The sequence below is a fragment of the Melanostigma gelatinosum genome (assembly GCF_949748355.1).
Source record: "Melanostigma gelatinosum genome assembly, chromosome: 13".
NCBI lineage: Eukaryota > Metazoa > Chordata > Actinopteri > Perciformes > Zoarcidae > Melanostigma > Melanostigma gelatinosum.
The window spans coordinates 14712750-14733968 of NC_136646.1; the positions used below are offsets into that span (position 1 = coordinate 14712750).

Below are 21219 nucleotides of genomic sequence, written 5' to 3' on the forward strand. Positions count from 1 at the left end.
AGGGAGGGAGAAGGTGCGGGAGATGATGAGGGGAAGATGAACGATGATGCAGCCAATTGATAACTCAGACAAGGATGATCTTTTGCAATTGTGTTGAAGGTTAAACGGAGACTTTTAAAGCGCGCAGTTGATACCGAGTGAGACATTCATCTCTCTCTGGGAAACGGGAATCTATTGTCACGCAAATGTTTCGTTATGTGCTTAAAATGTCTGATTCTGGTGAAGTATAAGACAAAGGCAGATGGATATGAGAACAGTAAAAGGCAACAATCTAGAATTCCATCTCGACATCAGGAAATGTTGCCTCACTTTATATGCCGTTACACTCTAAACTGAAACAGCCAAATGGATGAAAAATACTGATGTTGAAGAAGGAAAAGTGACATCTCAAAACAGGCAATTAGAAATAAGCGGTTTATTGCCCTTCCTCTATTGTGTCTGGCGTGTTTTCCACCTACACTGGGAGAACACCGCCCCCCTGTGTCAAAACAGAAAAGGTGCATGACACTAAGATTATATATCAGTGTTAGGATGTCTTCACTGTGACTCCAACGAAGGCAGATATATTTTTTCCCCCATCTGGAGCCTATAAAACGTTCAAAAAGCACAAAAAAATACATCAATCTTATCAATCATACATCAATAATATTATCTTAAAAGTACAACACTTGATGGCATTTGTATTTAGTTGCATTTCATTATAGTTTGTTCAGGACCAAAACGGAGACTTGATACTTATGTGCTAGTTTGCATCTTTTAACCCGTCACCTCAAACCACCTGGTTGCTACATTCAAATGCAGTAGAAATATTTAAAAACTGATAACTACGCGATCCTCTCTCATCTGGTTTGGATATTAGACGGCTGGACGGTCAACAGATCAAAATCAAAAAGAGGATGAATAAGGCTGTGGCATCCAAGTAAGCATCAAGTCACAACTTTCCAACTGTGTTTCCTTAAACAGTGACTCCAATGAGAGTTTGAAGCATTTCATTTTAAGGGAACTGAACTCTCATCTGTCGTTTTTTTTTGACAGTTACATTTTTGTGTAAAATATGGGAGCATTTCAATAATAAAAAACGGCATGAATCTTGATCGTCGTTACACACAATCGTGGAGATGTCAATTATTTGATATCTTCCAGCATGTGTGAATGTATTTCAGTGAACTGTCTGGAGCTTTCTCTCTTTCCAGTTCCAGCACTCTGTCTGTTGTTGGACATATTTATGTTCTGAGCAGCTTGATTCCCAGATGCCACCTCCTGAGAAGACCCCTGTGTTGTACTGGATGATGTCGTAGTTACAGCTGATGTAAATATTGAGTCCAGTCCCAGCATGTACTGGACAACCTCGCGGGGACTCGGTGGGACGTCCACTGTATTCTCTGCGGCAACGGTGGCCTGGTGGGGCTGGAGGGTGTTCTCAAAGCGGACGCCCAAGTTTTGGGAAAGTCTCTGTGTCCCTGGCTCTGGAGAAGAGCTGCGGCTGCTGTCTGCGCTCCCTGTGCATCCTCTTGCTGGGGCTGCAGGCTGTCTGGCTGCACAACCTGGGTTAGGGAGTCGGATTCCTGGGTTATGATGCCGGTAATACTTCACAGGCTGTCTGGTGAAGCGATAGTGTGGCTGGGTCCCCAAATCGGTGCCTGGTTCCCCCGTCGGCTCACCCTGAGGATCGTTCGACGCCCCTCTCATAGCCAGGACTGAGGCAGAAGAGGGAGAGCAAGCATGTGATTCACAAAAGTTATACAAACACAGCGCATTGATTAAGAGAAACTTCGCTTTCCCAGCATATTGTTTTCAGGCGGTTCAAACACAAAAACCTGAACTTGGCAATATCTAGCAATATGTCTCTTTCCAGAAATCATGACCCGGTTACTCAAGATAATCCACAGACTTCCTCGGACCTTGAGCAGTTTCATTTAGGCGCTCTGGTTGAAAGAAAACAGTCATGATTTCTAGGTTTAAAACTAATTCTACTGTTCTGCGTTTGAGGTTGATATATTCAAGTGTTCGATGGTGAATTGAAGCTTTGAAGCTGGATTTTGGATTTTGTAGCCACACAGAAGAAAGCAGCTAAGAGCTACAGTACAGAGCAAAGCAAGCGAAGAAGTGACACAACCTCACAGTCAGCGAGGCAATCGGACTCCCCCAGTTTTACAGATGACTACGTCAGGAAGTCTTACTTCTATAAATAACTTGAGGAAACAAATAAAGTGAGAAAAAAAATGGAACAACACTCTTGAGGCACTCTGCACCCACTTTATCTGGTGCTCAGGGAAGATACTGAACAAACCACCTGTCTGTGAGAAATAAAGTAAACAACAAGATCTCCAGAAGGATTCAGTAAAACATGTCCTCAAGCAGCAAACATACAAGATGACATGATGATCTACAACTCATTATACCAACAACTAAAAAGCCCAACATCTACAAACTACATAAGACATCAAAACACTATGAATTAAACTCTATCGTTATCTCGTTCACCTGTTCTTGTCAGGCATAGCTGCTCTATTACTACGTCCCGCCTACCTGCTCTCTCATTGGCTTCAGGGCTGAGCTGGTCCACCGCCTCATTGGATGAAGACTTGTCAGATATATAACCCTCGCTTGACTCTCTCTTGATTGTTCGACTCTGTTGGAATGACACAAGTTGAGTGGTGGATTTCTGCAAGTTGTTTACAGACCACGTCTAAACCTGAAAATACTGCAGCATTACAGCATGATGATAATGATTCTTACTGGGAAAGGCCATTATTATTACTGGATCACTCAGCCCCTTTGGTATTAGGAGTCCTTTTAAACATGGTCCAGAGATGAAGTAGCCTCCAGTATTTTCCACCTTTTTTAACCCACCTGTAGGACGATTTTATGTTTGTGTCTCTAATCCATCTGGTAAATGTCCACAGTGGGGCAAACTGTTTCCTGTTTATAAGCAAGAGCAGTGAAATGTCCACATGGTATAGCTTGATGCAAGAGACCAGAGAGCAGGAGGAATGCAGTACCAGCAGCAGCAGCAGCAACAGCAGCGTGATAATCCTGACAGAATGAACAGGTTAAGGTGCCAGGTGCTAAAGCTCTTAAAACAACGAGTAAATGAATCAGGAAAAGAAGCTCAGGCACAAACTCACTCAAACCTATGTGTTTGCCAAGCAACTGCTTCTGATCCTGTATTAACTGTAGCAGCAGTCAAATGTTACTGTTAAAAGATTTTGCATTTATGAGACCAGTAACAATCCTGCACACTCGAACACAGCAGCAAACACTAAGTCTGTGTCTGAATGCTTTGTCACTGCAGAACTTACTTCTAGTGAGTGTGGCCGCTCTCTGGAGGAGGTTTCATGTTCCGAGCTGGTGTAAACTTCCCCATCGAGGGCACAGGAAGCTCTGGGAGGGGTGTCTGGGAGAGGTGCGGTGGGGGCTGGGGGAGGAGGCGTACTGGGTCTCCGATGAAGGCCAAAAATCTTGTCATGGTGCGTGATGAGGAACTCAACAAGCACAGCCTGGTAACTGGTTTCCAGCAGGGCAATCATTGACATGTCCGTGGACACAAGAGGGCGCACTAGTGTCGGCCCAAACACGATACCCAAATTGCTCGGGGACATCTTGTTGTCGTTCTCTGAAACTCTGGGAAGACAGAGAACGGACACATTCAAGCAGCATGTAAATTCTCGATCAATCTACTGGGAGGGTCTGTAACGCGGCTGCATGCTCACAGTTGCAGGTGAGACATCATGTGCCGCAGGGTGCTAAAGCAATATGGAGGGAGTTTCTGTAGTAGCTTTTGCAGGCTGAGAGTGATGTCCATTGTGTCATTAGTGTCTGGTGTCGGCTCCCTTTCATTCAGGTGCTGAATGGTCTTTCCCATCGCGATGAAATGATTGTACAGGTCAAAGGTTAGTAATGGCTCTGGGAGCTGGAAGAGAGTGAGGAATAGAAAGGTTACTCACTGAGATCAGAGGAAAGCTGTGACACCATAACATCTCTTATGATCGGCCTCATTCATTCAGTTGGCAACGGCTCCTGTACCTCCTTGAAGAAGTGCTTGAGGATCGAGGTGATGTCATGCGGGGAATGGTCAGACAGGTCCACCTGCTCCTTTTGCATCTCAAAGGCCTGACAGAGCTTCTGGATGCGGGGCTTGGACCCACTCACACGATACACCCCCTCAGAGAAAAACAAAAGCAGAAAACTGTTATCAAACCGCAAACTCACACTTGTCTTTTTTTCCCCGACGTCGCCGGCATTGTGATGGTAAGCAATACCTGGATCGAAAGAGCTCGGCTCTCGATCTCAGACGTGCAGAGCAGCACCACAAAGGGCACATCGCCGGGCCTGTCACCAGTCAACAGAGACAGGTCCACTCCAAACACAGTCCCCTTCCTGTGCTCGCACTCCGGCTGACACACCTCCATGCACTTCCTGTGCAAAGCCAGCCCGCACTGAAGGTGGGACAGGAACAGGACAGAGGACATCAACAATCTTGCGCAGGACCATTCACGTTCTGCTGTTCTTCTACAAAATGCCGTTACTGTAAACATCTCCCATTTCGTACCTCCTCACATTCGACCCCGTTGACAACAATGTAGTTTTCACACTGCTTGCATTTCACCATCTTGCTCTTCAACTTCCTGAGTCGGTGTGTCAGCGCAGCTCGTGAAGGCGTGCGCACTTTGACCGGCTGACCATCAATGTATTCTGCAGGTAGAGCGAGAGGACAGACTGATGTAGATTAACTCCTGTGGTATGGATTTGGGGTTATAGAGGTATAAGAAGGGAATAAGAAACCTGATTCTGACGCCACATCCCGTTCGTCCATGTCGTCCGATGACACTGTCAAAGTGGATGCGGTTTTAGGCAGCCTCCTATTAGTGTGAGCTTCAATTATGCATTCCCGGAGAGCAGAGGCACAGTAGAGGGGAAAGCAAACATGTTATGCATTGAAATGTTTTCATACGCGTGTGAAAGTAAAGTTACAGAAACACATGCAGGGGTTGTGCTTACCAGGGCTGGACAGAGACTCCAAACTGCCTCCAAAACTCTCACTGTCGCTGTACCCTGTTCTTCCTTAAGTGTACCGAAACACACACGAAAACAAAAATGGAATGAAAGCGCATCGTTTGTTTAAATCGTGGCTTAATCATGGGGAGTCCTTACTGCCATCGCTGTATCGTGTGGACGGGCTGTCATCTGTCATCGGTGACGAGTCCTGCAGAGAGCTGACAGGGTTGCTGGTTTTTCGCTTGTTCCTTACAAATGAAAAGGATTGTGACAATCATTTCAGTGAATAAAGTGTAAATAGAAGTGCATACAAATTGTACACCCAGTGGTAGATTTTCATAAAAAATTAGCTTCTTGTTTTGGCTTGATATTAAGTTTAATTTCAGGTCTTAAACACATACATTATGATTTCATTAAAACACAGCCAAAGCAGCAGCAGCAGGGACAGTCATAGGTTCGTTTGGCTTACCCTTTGTACGGAGGAACATATTCCTGGAAGGTGAAGACTTGGGAAGGTTGTTCGGGCCGACGCTTGCTCTGGATGTAGAGCAGGTAGGGCTCGCCAGGCTCCAGGGACCTGCATGTCAACTCCAGGCTGTGGTAGCCGAGGGGGACGGACTCGGTCTGCTGCCGCTGGTAGTAAAACATGTTGACTGTGGCCTGATGCAGAGAGGAGAAAAGCTCATTCATCAACAAACAGTTGCACGAGTGTAATACATACTGTCAGAGTACTGCTTTGCATATCGATCTCCTTTCAAAAAACGTCATCATTGCTAGAAGTGTTAACCTCAACTGATGTGTAGGAATTCTACAAGAGTAATCCCTTTGTTTTATTCTATTATAGCGGCAAAGTGACAACATAAAAGCACTGCTTGAGTAGATTCATTCAAACAAATGAATGCACTTATTGGTGCAGAAGTGGAGGTGGAGACGTCACGGTTTACTTTCTGACTAAAATAAATGCATGACATCACGACTACATGTTCTATGTTTGTACCACAGCCCCGTTTAACCATTCATCACTTTGAAACTGCGGCAGTGAACATCCAGATAGAAACAAGCTGACAGGAAGACAGATGCTTGGTCTCCTCGATTTCATACCAACCTCCTTGAGCACAGTGTCTCCCTGACAGATGAGCTTGCGAATGTGGGAAATAATTCTCTCTTTGACTTTTACTAACTCATCCTGGTGGATCTTTGCGTCAGTCACGCACTGCCTGTACAGAAGCTCTGCCTCCGACACCTGAAGGAGACAGAGAGAAGAGATTTGAGTAAATTACCACGAATCGACATCATGTTTCTCCAGTTGTATTACCAAACGTCATAAACACACTATGAGGACACTGGAAATTAATATATCCAGCATTATTTCTGTGGTAAAATGTACTCAAACTACATATTATATTAATGTCGTGCATTAAGGAGACATTCACCTTCGTCTTGGCGTCATCCTTGGACTTCCGCCTCTTATCCAGTGTTTTGAATCCAGCTGTGTCGTCTAAAGCTTTAGCAGAGACAGCTTTGGCCTTTACGAGCTCATCGCAGCGCTGGAAGTACTGCTGACGAGCCTTTTTAAAAGCCGTCACTGTTTCGTTCTGACAACACGCGAGGAGGACACACACACAGAGAGAGGCGGGAAAAAAATACTCAGGTGAATTTGTTCTTATTGTGTGAGCCATGTGCAGTCCAATATCTCTTAAGCAGAAATCAACACGGTCATAATCGACGGATACGCTTCTCACAGAGGGACATATGTTTGCTTCAGACGCTTGTTCAGGCATCCAGGCTGTGGGAGTGTCTTCAATGTGAGTAAATTAGTTATGACAGTGTAATAAACCGAGCACAGCTTCAGACACAAACAAGATTCCTAATTCACGAACCATCCTCCTTTGTTGTCTTGCCCACTGCTCCTTAAACTCTCTGCGCCACTTGTCGATCTCATTCTTCTTGGCAGCCAGGGCCTTTGGGACAGAGATACTGCATCAAACACAAAGTCATGGCTACATAGACGCCTCTAAAAGACAGAGAGGATCTACTGAAACTCAAACTGTTTCTACATGTGTGGACTTGCATACTTGGTGGCAGCGGTTTTGTAGCAGTTCTGACGTCTTCCTAGAAGACACGCTGTTCTTGATGTCTTGCTCCAGCGCCATTGTGTAGATGCACTGCAGGGGCATCATTTCCTACAAAGGCAAGGATCACTTTAGACCGCTTTGCTACAGTAAATACAGCGAAGAGAGGGCAAATGTTACAAACACAACTCTATGACACGTTGTGATCACCACTCAAGCATTTTCGTTGGCACACATTCAACAAACACAGCTGTACCTGCTGCCCCACATTGACTTTTGCTCCTTCAGCTGTCTTGATTACATTTTTTGAAAATTCTTGTTCTGTCGACAAAAAAACAAAACAAGTTTCTTATCAGCTTTACATTACTCACAAGATTACAGCACATCAAGACAAGACAAGTGGAATTGGACAGTGGACTGAGAAGGGATGATTGATTACTGCCGTTAGCGTGTAGCCTCGATATGATGCCTGGAGCTCCATTTCGGAGCAGCTCCGTGATATAACCCGGCCTCTGTGTCCCTTCAGATCGCCCTGACCCAACAGCTCATCAAACCTCCTGAGCCGGTCGTCCATTTTGACCTCAACAGCTTTGGTCTCTTTTGATACAAGCAAGAACTACAACAGGAAGTGTACACACATACCCATTTCTTTTCAATGTTTACATTTTGGATCTGTGAAATGGTCTGTAGATAACCGGAGGGCTCTGAAAGCTTTACGGGTCACAACCTGATTCTAGCAAATCTCTGATTGACGGTTCTTGATCCGATTGCTCTTTTCCTAAAATGGACACCGTACCGTTGCCGTTAGGGATGCCACTGTGTTGCTCTAATATGTGTAATCCACAGTAGTGTTGGGCTGAGCTCCACCCAGGATTACTCATCTGTTGCTGTTGCCTAACAAGGTGCTCACACAGCTGAGCAGGACTCTCCTGTTTTGTTTGATGCCAATAGACTTTCATGCTAAGCATCTCAGTGTGGACACTGGGCACCTGCGCAGGCTGATAATCAGTGTCTGCGGACTCCCAATGCACCCCGTCTCCTTTATTGCGCTGCTCTGACCTGCTAATCTGCCCTCTAATCCTCTCTCTCTCTCTCTCTCTCTCTGTGTACAGTGTGTCGAGGTTACTGCACCAACCGTTGTTATGGGAAAATATGTCATCGTCTTATGCTTTAGGATTGAAGAATGTAAGTCTTTAAAAGTGCAGGCACAAAACCTATTTGAGTAGATGATTCTATCAGTTTTGCATCCAGGTGTTTTGTTATCTGTTATCTTGTTATCTGTTCTCCTGTGCATTGTTTCTGTCTTCAAAGACAGCGACACACAGAGGTTTAGATTACGGTACTTCCTGATGAGCATCAGCTGAAGAGCATGACCCTCTGTATGTATATGTGATGTGTGATGGTAAAACAGGCTTATTCAGAATCTGTATTTCTTGTGACTGAACTCTTTGATTGGGTCACAGTGACCCAATCAAAGGAAGCAGTATAAAGGTCCATGTATCTGACTATGTTGTCAGAGCACCTCCTGCAGACGACGGTGATGTATCTGTGAGACTGTGCTCTCTTTGCTTGCAAGACATGCATCTGACTGTGTTATTCAGAACACCTCCTGCAGATGACGTGATGTGTCTGTGGGACAGTGTTCTCTTTGCTTGCAAGCAAATAAATTGACTATTACAACCTTGATCATTCATCCAGACTCTGTTTCATTTGACATTGATTTGATAACACTTTGACACTCTTCTCCCGACTTTTCATAGAAATATTCCACAACACCGTAGACGCCCTCACAGAGTGAAATAACACAGACAGATGTTATTGCAGGTTACAACGTGGTGTTTTACCACACAAATCAACCGGCACACAAGCATAAAGTATTGGTTCCTTATTGATGGACACTATAAAGCAAGGCTCTGCTTTCATGAGGCCTGCTGACTATGTCTTAATCTCTATCTATATATGACTTTCCTAGGAATAAGTGGGTGTCTTGACGCCATGTTGCTGGTGCTAATTATGGCTCTAAATTGACTCAACAGCTCCTACTCTATAAGGAATCCTTTGACAAAAGTCGCAGGTACTTATACAAAATGATAAAAAGCCCACACTTAAATAAATGGTGATACTTTCCTAAAACAAGTGACAGCATCGTGGATATTAAGAGGATTTTCATGCACTGGATTCTCTGTTGTACAGGCAGTATATTTGCATTTTATTAGCACTGCATCAAATTTGTTTTTGTGTGCGGTTTATATTCAAATGCGTTCACATGATGCACAGATGCCTCGATTGAGTCGCCACAGATATGTTGTGACAATAATTTGCATGCCACGCTACTGTTTGGCCTTTTTTTTCAGCAGCATTTGCACTTACCCAAGCCGATTCTCTTCTCCATCCAGGCCAGGAGGTCTTTGGCGTAGCGGCACCACATCTTGGTGTACTGCAGCGCCGTCTCCACTCCGTCATCACACCGACAGAGGGCCAGGTCTGCTTCCTGGGCTGAGAGGGGGAACATCAGCATCACTTCAGGCTCCGCAACGCTTGGAGCTGGTCCCAGGGATCACACGGTGTCCATCGGCACACCTGTCTACTCTAGAGTGGAAGCCCCCCCCCCCCTCCCAGGCTCCTAGACTTTCTCAGGCAATTAAAAGAACGTCACTTAAATAAAAGTATACACAAACCCAAAACTATGAACCCACGACAAAACAGCTTTAGCGAAATAACTTCCCTCCTCTCCCCTCTTCCTCTCTCTGCCTAGGCCCCTCTTCCTCTCTCACCTGTGTTCACTTCTTTCAGCGACAAAGAGACACGCCGAGCGGTGAGAGCAGAGTCACCGACACAACTCAGTGCCAGTCAGCGGTATCAGACGCTGCAGTGTCAAAAGCTCTACTGTGGTCAGGCAAGGCAGGGCGTTGGCATGACAACCGCTGTGGTTCTTCCTCCCTGACGCACACCAACACAGGGCGGACGATGTATGCGTGACAATCACATGGTCTCTCCCCCCCCCCCACACACAACTTTCTCCTTTCCTCTTTCTCTCCGTGCTCCACTTCACCACATTTCTAAATAAATGTCAAACTCCAGTAGAACACATCTTGATTTCCTTGATTCTGACTTCTCACGTACCACAGTGCAGTTCCAAGTACTCAGCTATGTTTTTAACCCAGCAAGCATGCATCGCCAGAAAGAACGCAACAACTTCTCTCTCAAGTTCCTCACTCAGACGTGCACGTTTTATTCAGTTTCTGCTCTTTTGCACGGATGCCAAATCCAGTTCGACCGGAATAAGAATCCAAAGCAGGGTGATCTTTTCTTCAAGCAAAAATCTACAAGAAAGAACAGGCAATTCCAGAAGAAGGATGGATTTGCAGGCAGCTTGTGTGCCAAGCTTGACCTCTTCTTAGCCTTTCCTCTCTGTGTTGTGTTGCAACTTTTTCTTGCAGATTGAGCAAGAATTATATTTAGCAGAATACAGCACTAGTGACCGCGTTCAACAGGGTCAACACATTGGACTTGAAGCCAACAGAAGATCTTAAAGAGACATTTCTACTTTGTTATGTCCACTGTGCTTTAAACACCATCTGTCTCTGTCATTCCTAATATCTTATTCTGTGCTGTGGCCTCTTTCACATGCCTCCTTCGTTAGGTGGACCCCTCTGTCTTCAGCTTGTGTCTGAGGTCAAAACTGAGAGCAGATGTCTCCTGCTTTAATCCCGTCTCTTTATCCTAATCTTGTTACAGCGGGGCAATTACGACTCGCGGCTTATTTGAAGAAAACAAGTCAAGATTGAAGAAAATATTCTGTTAAACGTCACAACCGACATCATCGCTCATGATCTGGTGTTAAGATGAGATGGGAATCAAACCAGTGACCTTAACCACAACAATAACTCTGGAATTCACAGGCTGGTGGTAGCTTTCTGTGTAGATGGTGATTCCAAGTGAACAGAGCTTTACCGTTTGTATCAACACTTCTCTCTCCCTGTCACACAAACCATACCTGGTTGGTTTCCATCCACGTCATTGGCCTCAGGACGAATCTGTCGACAAAAAGTATTTTCACAAAGACTGTTTCTTTATACATCAGTATTTCTTGTATTCATTTTGAGTGTTGATTCCTTACAGACACTTCCTGTTGCTCTGTGAGATCTTCGCTTCCTGTAAAGATGGACTCTGTGATGGACTGTGAGTCAATGTCTGCCAGCAGATCCTCCCCTACACTGAATATAAAAAGAATGTATTGGGACGGAAACATACACAAGTATCAACACCTAAAACGGCTCAGGGTTTGTTGAGGAACATCCTACGTGCAAACACTTCCTGCAGCTACCTGCCAGACAGATTTAGGAGAAATACAATTTCCTCATGTACATTTTAAGGTACATTTATGAATACACTTTTGCCAATTTACTTCACTGCACTTCTACTTGAGGAGTCAGTGCCACTTAGCAATGGTGAGGAGGTTTGGGGCGGATGTGCAACAAAAGGAAGAGTTTCCAGTGGTTTCAGTGGTTGTCACACAACTGGATTAAGATAAACATGACATGATAAAGAACTTGTTGCCAGCGCATGAAATAATGTTTGCGGCTTTGAATTGACAAATGGAACTGAAGAGTTCCATCCTGTATGGCTGAATGATGCCTCGCTAACCGCTGCCTTTCTTTCCGTCACAGTATTAGGATGAAACTGAACAAAGCTGCAGCAAGACAAGACGAACACTCGGTGGCCCCGTTTCATTTGTAAATGTGTAACACTTACGAAGATAAATCAAGATTATCAAAGTCTCTGAAGATCTCACTGTATCGCTTGGTTTCACATTTATGATGCACCTTCTTCACATCTGAAATGAGAAATTGGAGAAGCTTAGATACATGAAGTAGTACCATGGTTCATGTCATACGTAACACCGTTGTGGATTTGAGATCCTGAAATGTGATCCTCACCATCAGACACAGGCCACACAGACGTGCTGACACCATCTCTAACACAACGCAAATATTCTCTATCAACGGAAGTGTGCTAAGTTTAAGGCCAAACAAGATCCTTTAAAAGCTTGTCTAAAGAAAAAGAAAAAAAGGTTCTGCATATGCGAACAAGACTGCAGATCCCAAAATGACGTTTTCTTTCTTTTACAATGCCACCAAACAGACAGATACACGTAGGTGGGAATGATGACTAAGCTACGTAGCGCTGACCTCCTTTCTGGTGGTCTCTTGACATTGTTGGTGATGTGGTTATTGAGGTAGACATGACTTTACTTCTGCACTACTTCAGAGCTGCTCGACAGAAGGCATCAGCTAAACGTCTAGTGTACAACATAACAGTATGCTTTGAGAGAAAAACTGTAAGAAAACATGCATTAAGATTGTGTAAAAGAAATGAATGGGGAATGAAATCAGACTTAGTTCCTCTCCTGAAGTTATATCTAACAGCATTTCCTTTACATTTCTGAGAAAAACAGTGCTTGGACTGAATTTGAACTAAAATATAATGCGGAACAAGGTGGTGCGTTTTGATAATGTAGCCTCAACCTTTTGGACTCCCACGATGTAACTGACTTTTCAAATGAAACAGATGAAGAAGAAGCAGTCTTGCTCTCTCAGACACGTCTCCATTTTGGTCACCACATCCTGCTTGCAATTTGTGTCACATCCCATCATGAACTCAAGAGGCCTTGTTTTTCACACCAGCAATGTTTCAGTGTTAAGAGTGACAATTTTAGCGGCAAGTTTCAAGTAAAACCAGAACACAGAGTCAAACTCTTCACATTCAGAGACAAACTCTTGAATGTTTTGGTTTGCTGCAATACATTCTTTACATTCATGACTTCCCTCGTGTTTCTAAGAACTTACGAGCACAATGCAAAACTTTCTACTTAGAAGTTTCACCAACCGTGAATTGGCCTCACTGATGATCTTAAGTTGATATTCTATTTGGGCTTTTTTTTTTGCAAAGATTAAAGATAGCCTTATCTTGTTACATACAAAAACAGAAGTCACACAAAAAAGACAGAACAAGAAATGTGTCAAAACAGTGAGAGAGTTCAGGAAGTTCACCAGTCCTCCTTTGACTCGGAGGATGCTACACAGCATTAACAAAAGGCATATCCTATAACACACGTTATAATGGTAAAACGGCAATGTCAGCAAATTTCAAGTCAAGGCACGGCAAGAGAATATTCATCCATTAAAAAACAATCCTGACAAGTGAAGAAACTACAAACAGTTTTAAAGTTCATATAGCATGATGAGTAACGTGTATGAAGTGAAAAATCACATTCTTTGTACTCGCCTGTGACTTGAGAGAAATCCTTGTTTGGCACTTGATCTTCTTCCATTTCTACACTATCACCACAGGAGCTGGACCCTACCAACACCACTCGCACATCATCTGCAATGCACAGTGAAGAACGGTTCAGTCGAAGAGTTGCACTGCAATCTCTGCAAAACACTGACACACAAATGATTGGCATGCAGCTCTGAGCTTGCTGCCGTTTGTGCTCACGAAAATGATCTTCCTCTGGCAGAGTGGAGGTTGGCCAATCGGTTCACCACCATGGGAAGAGGAAGTGTGTCTTGCCGTCACTGTAAGCCCCACCTACGCTGTCACACTACACACAGTGAGAAGGTGCCACTGTGTTGCTAGATTGTGTCGTTTTAGGAAAAATAACGGATACGGCCTCAGTGGTTGAAGTGCAAACAGGTTGGATATCATGTATGTATTGACAGGTTACAGATATGTGACATTCAGAACAGACTTTTCACCTTGATACTGGCAGGTATTGGTGTAACAAAAACAGCTGATAGTTTATCTGTACTACATCAGAATACATAATACAAATCAAGTTCTTCACTTCATCAACAGAGGAGCTAATACTCTACAGTTGAATTGTTCTGTCTTGGGTTGTTTGTTGTTGCCTCACAGCTCCCCAGTTGAAGCAGAGTGTCAGTAAAACGGTGACACCCAGAGGGTCAACAAAGCTAAGACAAGTGAAGGGCAAACTCAGTGCTTTGAGCGACTTACACAAATGAATTAGTTATAAATACGATACGGCTCACCACCGTTCTGAGAGATCCACCGAGTGCTACACGAGGTGTGAAAGAGGCCTCAATGAACAGTTACTGTAACAGGAGCATCCCATTCAAAATACTAAACGTCCGTCACAAGAACACATCAACAGTTATCTGTGACAAAATGCAAATTTATTCCGAAAAACAAAGTCATAAGTGAAGTGGGCCCTCGTGTCTTTTGTCTGTTCACACTGTTTTGTAACGGTCAAAGTTAAAGTTGCACAAACGTGAACAGAGAACATTTGGTTACACCAGCATGAGAATATGAAATATCACAGCAATCACAAATTCAACCTTTTTTAAAAAATAAAACATTTTATTTTTTGTTGGCACAATGCACCACTACCATTTTCGTGCGAGATCCATGGGGTGAACGGCTCCCGTTGACACTACAAAAATCAACTTCCCGGGAGCTTAAGTGTTAAACCACGTGAGGCAAAACCATAACAGAATAAATACGTTCTCTGTAAAATTGATACAGACGTCATGGTGTTTGTATTCTCTTTTGCAGGAGACTTTTATCGGGTCTTACTCACACAATTTGCTCAGATTCAGATTCAACCGAAAATGATTAAGAGGTGGAGACTAATGTGTGGTTGGATGTGGTTGGGTGGCTTCTTTTTGAGGGAAACTAAAGGGCATTTATAACCATGTTACTCCCAAGCCACCAAGTTTGAGGCGTGTACCGTGGTTTGTCCCGTCTATAACCATGTCAACAGCGGGTTGGCGGCATAAATCTGGAAACAAGGGACACAGGAATAATGAACAGCATTGGTGCGTACTCTACAGCAGTCTGTGACTCTGAGTTGACTGCAACTGTGGTTTTTGTTGCTTTGGTAAAGCTCTACTGCAAGCATCTTACGTGCTGGCTCATGATTATTCAAAACAAAGCAATACGAAGTGTAAAAGGACAAAATACTAAAGATCGAAGCAAAAGAAACGCAGATGTTTCTCCTCTTGGACCAACGACTTTACAACGATTGAGGTTTGATTTAAGACGTGAATGTCTGCGAAAGTCTTGAATTTGCATTTGTCATCTTAAGAAATTTAGAAAAGCATTTCACAGTATAAACTCAGATGAGGACAAAGTTAACTGCTGGATGACTGAAATGTTACAGTCCAATTGCAATCTTTGCTAATAGGTTAATTTCTGTATGACAGACAGAAGGTGGGTACTGCAAATGCCACTCCAAATGGCAAGTCTAGTGCCTTGATAAAGTAAAAACTACAAACAGAGAACATGACCTCGAGACACACACACGTTCCCTTTTTAACTCGTCACATCTGGATCAATTCAATCCGTCTACGAACTCCGGTGTCACATCCCTGCTGTGATGCAAAATCAAAAGCATCAAAGATGAAACGCGTACAAAATTGTAAAATATTAAGAGGCTCTCCTCTCGTTTCAGTTCCTCTCATAGCTCGTCCCGCGCCGTACTGTCCAAAGGCGACTGGAGCACATCGGAGTTCTGGGCCTCGGTGCTGATCTCAGCCTGCTCCCCAGTCTTTCCCGAGCGTGCTCTGTCCCAGTCTGTGCGGACCTTGTCGTTGTCCCACACTGTGGAGGTCTCAGTGTCGCTGATGTAGCCTTGGTCGCCCGTGTAGTGAGTTGGATACACAAGAAGGGGCTCGGCTGAAAACGCCTTCAGGTCCCTGGTTTCAAACTGTTTCATATAATCAGACCTGCAGATGAGAGGGTCATGTCAAGAAAAAACAAAGAAGGCAAAACTCCTGAGCAGAAACTCATGTTTTACGAGTGTGTACTTGCTGTGGGTGGGGTACACTTACACAGGGTGTTTATTGAACATGATGGGAAGAAACTCGTCCACGGGCAAAATATTCTTCAGTGGTTCTGCCTTCAAAAGCTTCTCTGCACCTTGTAAGGACATCATATAGCCGAGTGTCCAATATGAATAGTCTGCTTCCACTATGTTGTGTATATTCGGCACAGCTTTCTCGGGTTGATCCACTTGCATTCTCTTCCGACCAATATAGCTGGAAGAAAGAAAGTGAAGTGGAGTGAGACGCGCAATTGCAAACTTTTTAAAATCAAAGACTTGTGCAGGAAGCACCAGCTCACATGAGATCCCAGTCCAATCCTTCATGCTCCACCTCCCTCATCAGGTTCATCAAGCGGCGCTTGAAGAAGATCTCGAAGCGCAGGTCGTCTTCGATCACGAGGGAGGTGTCCAGGCGTCGCTCCACAATCTGAAGGCCAAGGCAACAGATTCATCAAACACTCGCGCATCTGTGCGGCTCACAAACGTTCAAAATGGCTTGGCGTCTGTTGGTTCACCTCTTTCCAGACGTTATAGTGGGAGAGGAAGCATCCCAGCTCTCCCTTTGTCAGTGGGCGCCCATGATACGGGTCGTTATATCCAGGGAGCATGTGGATGCCCATAGCATGAATGTCACTGATATTCGTAGCTCTGAAATGGAGAGAGAGAACAAATGTGAAGAAAAACGGCAAGTACGCGAGATGACCAAGGACTAAATAAAGGCAGAAAATGATGAAACAGAGTGAGCTTACTTTCCATCTACAGCTGCAATGACCTTACAAGCGATCCCCTGCTCGTATAACGCCCTCGTCATACGTTCTCTGCGGTCGGTTCGCCTCTGCAGGTTTATCATGAACACCTGCACACGGGCAACAGTTGAGCCAGTCACTTTAATTGTAACGACAGGTTTCTCAGAGCAGCGGAGGCTTTCAGCACACAAGAGGGTAGAGGGACTTTCTTTTGTTTTCACGTCACTCGATACTTACCTCATCAAAGCCCAGTTTGTCAGGTTGTTTTTTAGGTAGACGTATGTGTTTGGAAGGCATCACTGGGGGATTTCGAACTACACAGTGAGAGGGAAGATGGATGCACAAATGGTGTAAATAATATATATGCTGATAGTTGTCATTAGATGAAGAAGCAGGAAAGTAGAATACAGGCTTCAAGCTCATGGAAAAAAAAGGAGGAGTCAGATGCAGAAGTGAAGCCCTCGGCCTGAATGCAAGCTACTCACCATTAACCTCCAGCATGGAGTGCAAGAAGCTGTCAACTTCGTCTTGCAAAGTATTGTGGGACCGCAGCGGCACAGGGAAGTAACCATAGGTCTCTTTGTTACAGACGAACATCTGAGCATCTGTAGAGAGCAGAGGATGCAAAATGTGTTCTCAACGTGAAGTCCCGACGTTTATGTCGTAAATGTGAAAGGAGAAATGTGTCGATCTAAGCACTGAATTTGTAAAATTACCTGCCATCCGAGCGGAGAACGCAAACACAATGATGTCATCGAAAGCCCAGCTGTATTCTGGGTGCGGCGGATGAAAGGCCAGCTGCCTGGACGCCTCTTTCCTGAGGTCGATCAGGAAAGTGGAGTGGACCATGGGGACGGCGAAACAGCCCCTGCGCACCTGCTTTCTTATGGGTATGTAGGCCGGAGTGCGCTTATAGTAACCCTGAAGAAGCCGAGAGGGGTTTTAAGAGCGTTCAACAACCAACTTTGAAAACACCTGACATCCGCAAGCATGTACACCCCAATGGTCAGCACAATACCTGGGAGGTCATGCCGCACCAGAAGTTTGAATAGGCTGCACGGGATTCAAGCATTGGTGCGATGATGGTCTTGTTCTCTTTCATGAGCTTCCAGAGCACATCGGGGTTGGTGAGGAGGTTATCACAGTCCGCCAACTACAACAAGGAGGAGGAGATGAAACTGTAAAATAAAGTCCATGAAGTGACTCTTCAATAGCAATGCTGAGGGTTAAAGGGAGCACCAAAACTGAGGCGGTAAAGAAACCCGACAGACTATTCGTTTCATTTCTGTTTACAAGGGTGAAGGCGAAAGAGTTTCCAGAATTTGCAGCACAAAATGATTGCAATCCTGGATGCACTTTGCCTCAAAATTATAGCTCACTGAAGCTCGACTTTGAGGGCTGCGGAATACAAAATGCTGGAATATATGGTCGGTGTCGAGTCAAGCTTTGTGTCAGTTTAAGGATCCAAATGAGCCAGACCAGATAAACGTTAACCATAACAGAGGCAGAAGAATATAACATTTTTCAAGACACTTCCCGGTGCTTAAAAAAGTACCACTGTGCTGCTGCGTTGCACTCGACTCCGTACTTACCTCGCTCAATGTTTAAAATGGAAAACCCTTCAGTGTCATTGTGCTTTCTTTCGTGCCAGTAAAGAGCAGTCCAGCTGACCTACCATGAAGTGGTCCGCCCACATCTCGCGAGCTGACTCCAGCGCTACTTGCCGAAGCTTCATGACGTGCTCGTAACGGAGGTCCGTCCATTGCTTCGGACCATCTTCGTTCCGATAATGTCTGCAAGAGATATTTGGATACTAATCAGACGGATTTTAAATGGGCTCCGTGAGTTTAAAAATTTCACCAGAAACTCTCGTAAGTAACCAACTCGGGTTCCTCTTTTGGCCTCCACTCCACATAATGGTAAAGGCTCTGCATCTTGACAAGCCAGTCGCGCAGGACGGCGGTGGTGTTGTCCTTGTTGTGATCAGTTGCTACCCTGTCGATAAACAACAAGTGTTAACGATTAGAATGATTTCACATCAGAGGGGGTTTGAACATGATCACCGAGTGAAGCCGGTCACATTGGCTGAATGTGCCAGACAGGAGTGAGTTGAAAGACAATACCATGACTCAAATAACAAAAGCCCAGTGTTCACTCTGTGCCAGCTCATTGTCTGCAGCTGTGGGAACTGACACGAGCGTTAATGATACCAGCATCACAAAACAAAAACACAGACTGAACATCGAGATTACATAATTCAGGGGGGGCATGCCACACTTTCAGGAATAAGGAAACCATACTAAATAAAGGGCATTACAGAAGTGAAACTGTTTTCTGCAACAGCTTGAAACAGAAGGAAATGGAATTCGAACTGGCTGAAGAAGCTAGACAACTTGCACGCCGGATTCTAATTCTGCAGAGGAATGAAATCAAGCCACATGTAAATCTTTAGAGTCATCACATATGCATGTGTCTCTTTATCGAGAGAAATAATGCTGGAAAAGAACATCCACCGCCTTTCTTTAAGTCGACAGTCTTTGCTGTAGTGCAGGTTTTCTTTTTGCAGGAGAGTTTGTGAACCGCTCAGAGGGACGACAGCCAAACCCGGTTCTGTTGACAGATTTCACACGGAGACGTGAGAACACTGCAGCTCCTCGCTAAACCATTTCAGCCCTCACTCCTGCCATCCCGACAGTCCAAATTCTCAAACTTTGAAGCGCACCGGCTCTTCCGCCTCATGTTTAGCTAAAAATAAATATTCGTGAAAAGCGTGTACCTTTTGCTTACATCTACAAGTGGTGTTCCACTGACAGTCTGACGTTGCTCTGTTTGAGAGCAGAAGCGAGGGGCTAACTGCAGACGCCAAAAGATTTAAATGACACTTTAGCCGATTCGGATCTGGAGGCTTTTGGCATACTTACAAACAGCTGCAAAATGCTTCAGCAAAAAGAAATATAAAAAAACCCATAGTGTGTCGATGTTTACGACATCCCACAGCTGTTTGCATTTCACAGATGTAATTAACGTACACAGAACGTTTCAAAACAAAATTGTCCTCACCTCAACCATATTTACACTGGAGTTTTATGGCCGCCAAACAAATGAAAAAAAGGAGGCAATGCAACTGTTCCACTCGTATAAAGCCCAGATATAAAGGGGGTGGGGGGTGGTGAGTGAAGAGCATACCTCTCCGGGCCCTCCAGGCTGTCATGCAAACTGAGCCCTGAGGGTATAGGCACGGGTGGGCTGTTGGAGCACGTTGTTATTATGTGAGAAACACCTCCCTTTCACTTCCCTCAACTCTGCCTGAGCATGGTAGACAGACGCTCAAGGGTCTATAAAATCCTTTTTCACTAACCCGCAAGAAAACTCCCTTTGAATGCTTAAGTTTGTCACAAATGGCAGACAGGGTGCAAACTGGGTTAGCCCTGGACAGAAACACGTCAAGTGGGCCATACCAGAGCATGACACTAGGTTTTAGTCTCCTTCATCAACACTTATATTCACTAGAGTGAATATTCATGTCCCGCCCTGTACAAAGCTAAAGGCTTTTCTCAACACTCCTTTATAAAAGGATGAAGAAGAATTACACAGAATGTCCTTCAGAGGGCTAAAACAGAATGCAGTGAAGTTAGTGATTAGTTACATTTGTGTTACAGTTAGTGCTGGGAGGGGCTAAAGCCAGATAAGATGGAGATCTGTGGGCTATGAAAACGCATCTGCTCACTGACATGATGAGAATGCAGTCAATCAATCCACTGGCAAATCACACAGAGGCCTATCTGGGCTGCAGGAGAAGAGAACTAGAGGTAGCCTAAAGGTGTGCGTTAATGGAAAGTACAATAAGTCACTGTCAGGATTTGTGTGAAATCATACAGCTCCCCTCGCGGCCAGATCAGTCCCCTCCCCTCCACGTATACAGATCAATGCATGGACCCTCGGATGAGCAGAGTGGCCAGATGTGCGCACCTCTGTCCAACCTAACGGTTGTTTTAAATGTGCATTGTTCTGAAGTCGGCGTCAGCTCCTCGTTGTTTCCCCTGCTCGTGTAGATTTGACACTTTTAACCCGCAGCACAACCTTGTTACCATTAGTACCCTGCAGATTCACCCCATTTTGACTCAGAACTACACACTCAGGAATGCACCGTTTTACTTTTAAGATGAAACGTTAACTTTTCCTATTAGCTGCTTACTAGCTTAATAAAAACAAACGCGTCCGTGTATCAACTTACCACAGAGCCATACGCTCCTTGGGGTAGTTGAGGCGCTCGATGGTACCGAGGAAATACGGCAGAGAGTGCTCCGAGTTTCTGCAGATGAGCGCGAGGAAGACTCGGGGCGCGAGGAGCGGAGACTCGGGGCTCCAGCGCTCCTCCGCAAAGTATGCCCGGGCAGGAGAGCAGCCGGTCAGCAGCAAGGCGAGCAGGGCGGCGGGGAGGCAGGCGAGCACGTGCATTGCGACGATCAAGTCAGAAAATACGAGTGAAACAAAGCTAGCTAGGGTGGCCTCGCGGTGAGACACGGCTGCTAGGGAAAAGTTGTCTCTTTACTTC

General features: G+C 44.8%; 2 protein-coding genes across 2 annotated transcripts in view; both read right to left on the reverse strand.

The window, feature by feature from the left end:
- Nucleotides 1–416: 416 nt before the first annotated feature.
- Nucleotides 417–12287, reverse strand: gmip (GEM interacting protein; the record flags this gene model as incomplete). The annotated part of the gene is made up of 21 exons (XM_079282518.1): nucleotides 417–1697; nucleotides 2530–2632; nucleotides 3303–3624; nucleotides 3714–3913; nucleotides 4027–4164; nucleotides 4263–4439; nucleotides 4553–4695; nucleotides 4786–4875; nucleotides 5002–5064; nucleotides 5155–5246; nucleotides 5468–5658; nucleotides 6104–6241; nucleotides 6432–6593; nucleotides 6879–6959; nucleotides 7074–7181; nucleotides 7327–7391; nucleotides 9441–9566; nucleotides 11068–11107; nucleotides 11191–11287; nucleotides 11826–11907; nucleotides 12263–12287. 21 exons carry the CDS (start codon nucleotides 12285–12287, stop codon nucleotides 1126–1128), a joined length of 3015 nt encoding a protein of 1004 aa, XP_079138644.1. The 3' UTR covers nucleotides 417–1125.
- A 1494-nt stretch (nucleotides 12288–13781) lies between these two features.
- colgalt1a (collagen beta(1-O)galactosyltransferase 1a) overlaps nucleotides 13782–21219 on the reverse strand; it is a 7482-nt gene continuing 44 nt past the window's right edge. The window contains exons 1-12 of the mRNA XM_079281780.1: nucleotides 20899–21219; nucleotides 18549–18659; nucleotides 18340–18457; nucleotides 17683–17817; nucleotides 17381–17585; nucleotides 17150–17269; nucleotides 16902–16978; nucleotides 16668–16774; nucleotides 16434–16566; nucleotides 16218–16345; nucleotides 15926–16132; nucleotides 13782–15820 (exon numbers count right to left, since the gene is read on the reverse strand). The exon at nucleotides 20899–21219 is cut by the window's right edge and continues 44 nt beyond it. Coding sequence (XP_079137906.1) covers nucleotides 15553–15820; nucleotides 15926–16132; nucleotides 16218–16345; nucleotides 16434–16566; nucleotides 16668–16774; nucleotides 16902–16978; nucleotides 17150–17269; nucleotides 17381–17585; nucleotides 17683–17817; nucleotides 18340–18457; nucleotides 18549–18659; nucleotides 20899–21122 — 1833 coding nt within the window. The 5' untranslated portion in view covers nucleotides 21123–21219 and the 3' untranslated portion in view covers nucleotides 13782–15552. The remainder of the gene's footprint in view (nucleotides 15821–15925; nucleotides 16133–16217; nucleotides 16346–16433; nucleotides 16567–16667; nucleotides 16775–16901; nucleotides 16979–17149; nucleotides 17270–17380; nucleotides 17586–17682; nucleotides 17818–18339; nucleotides 18458–18548; nucleotides 18660–20898) is intronic.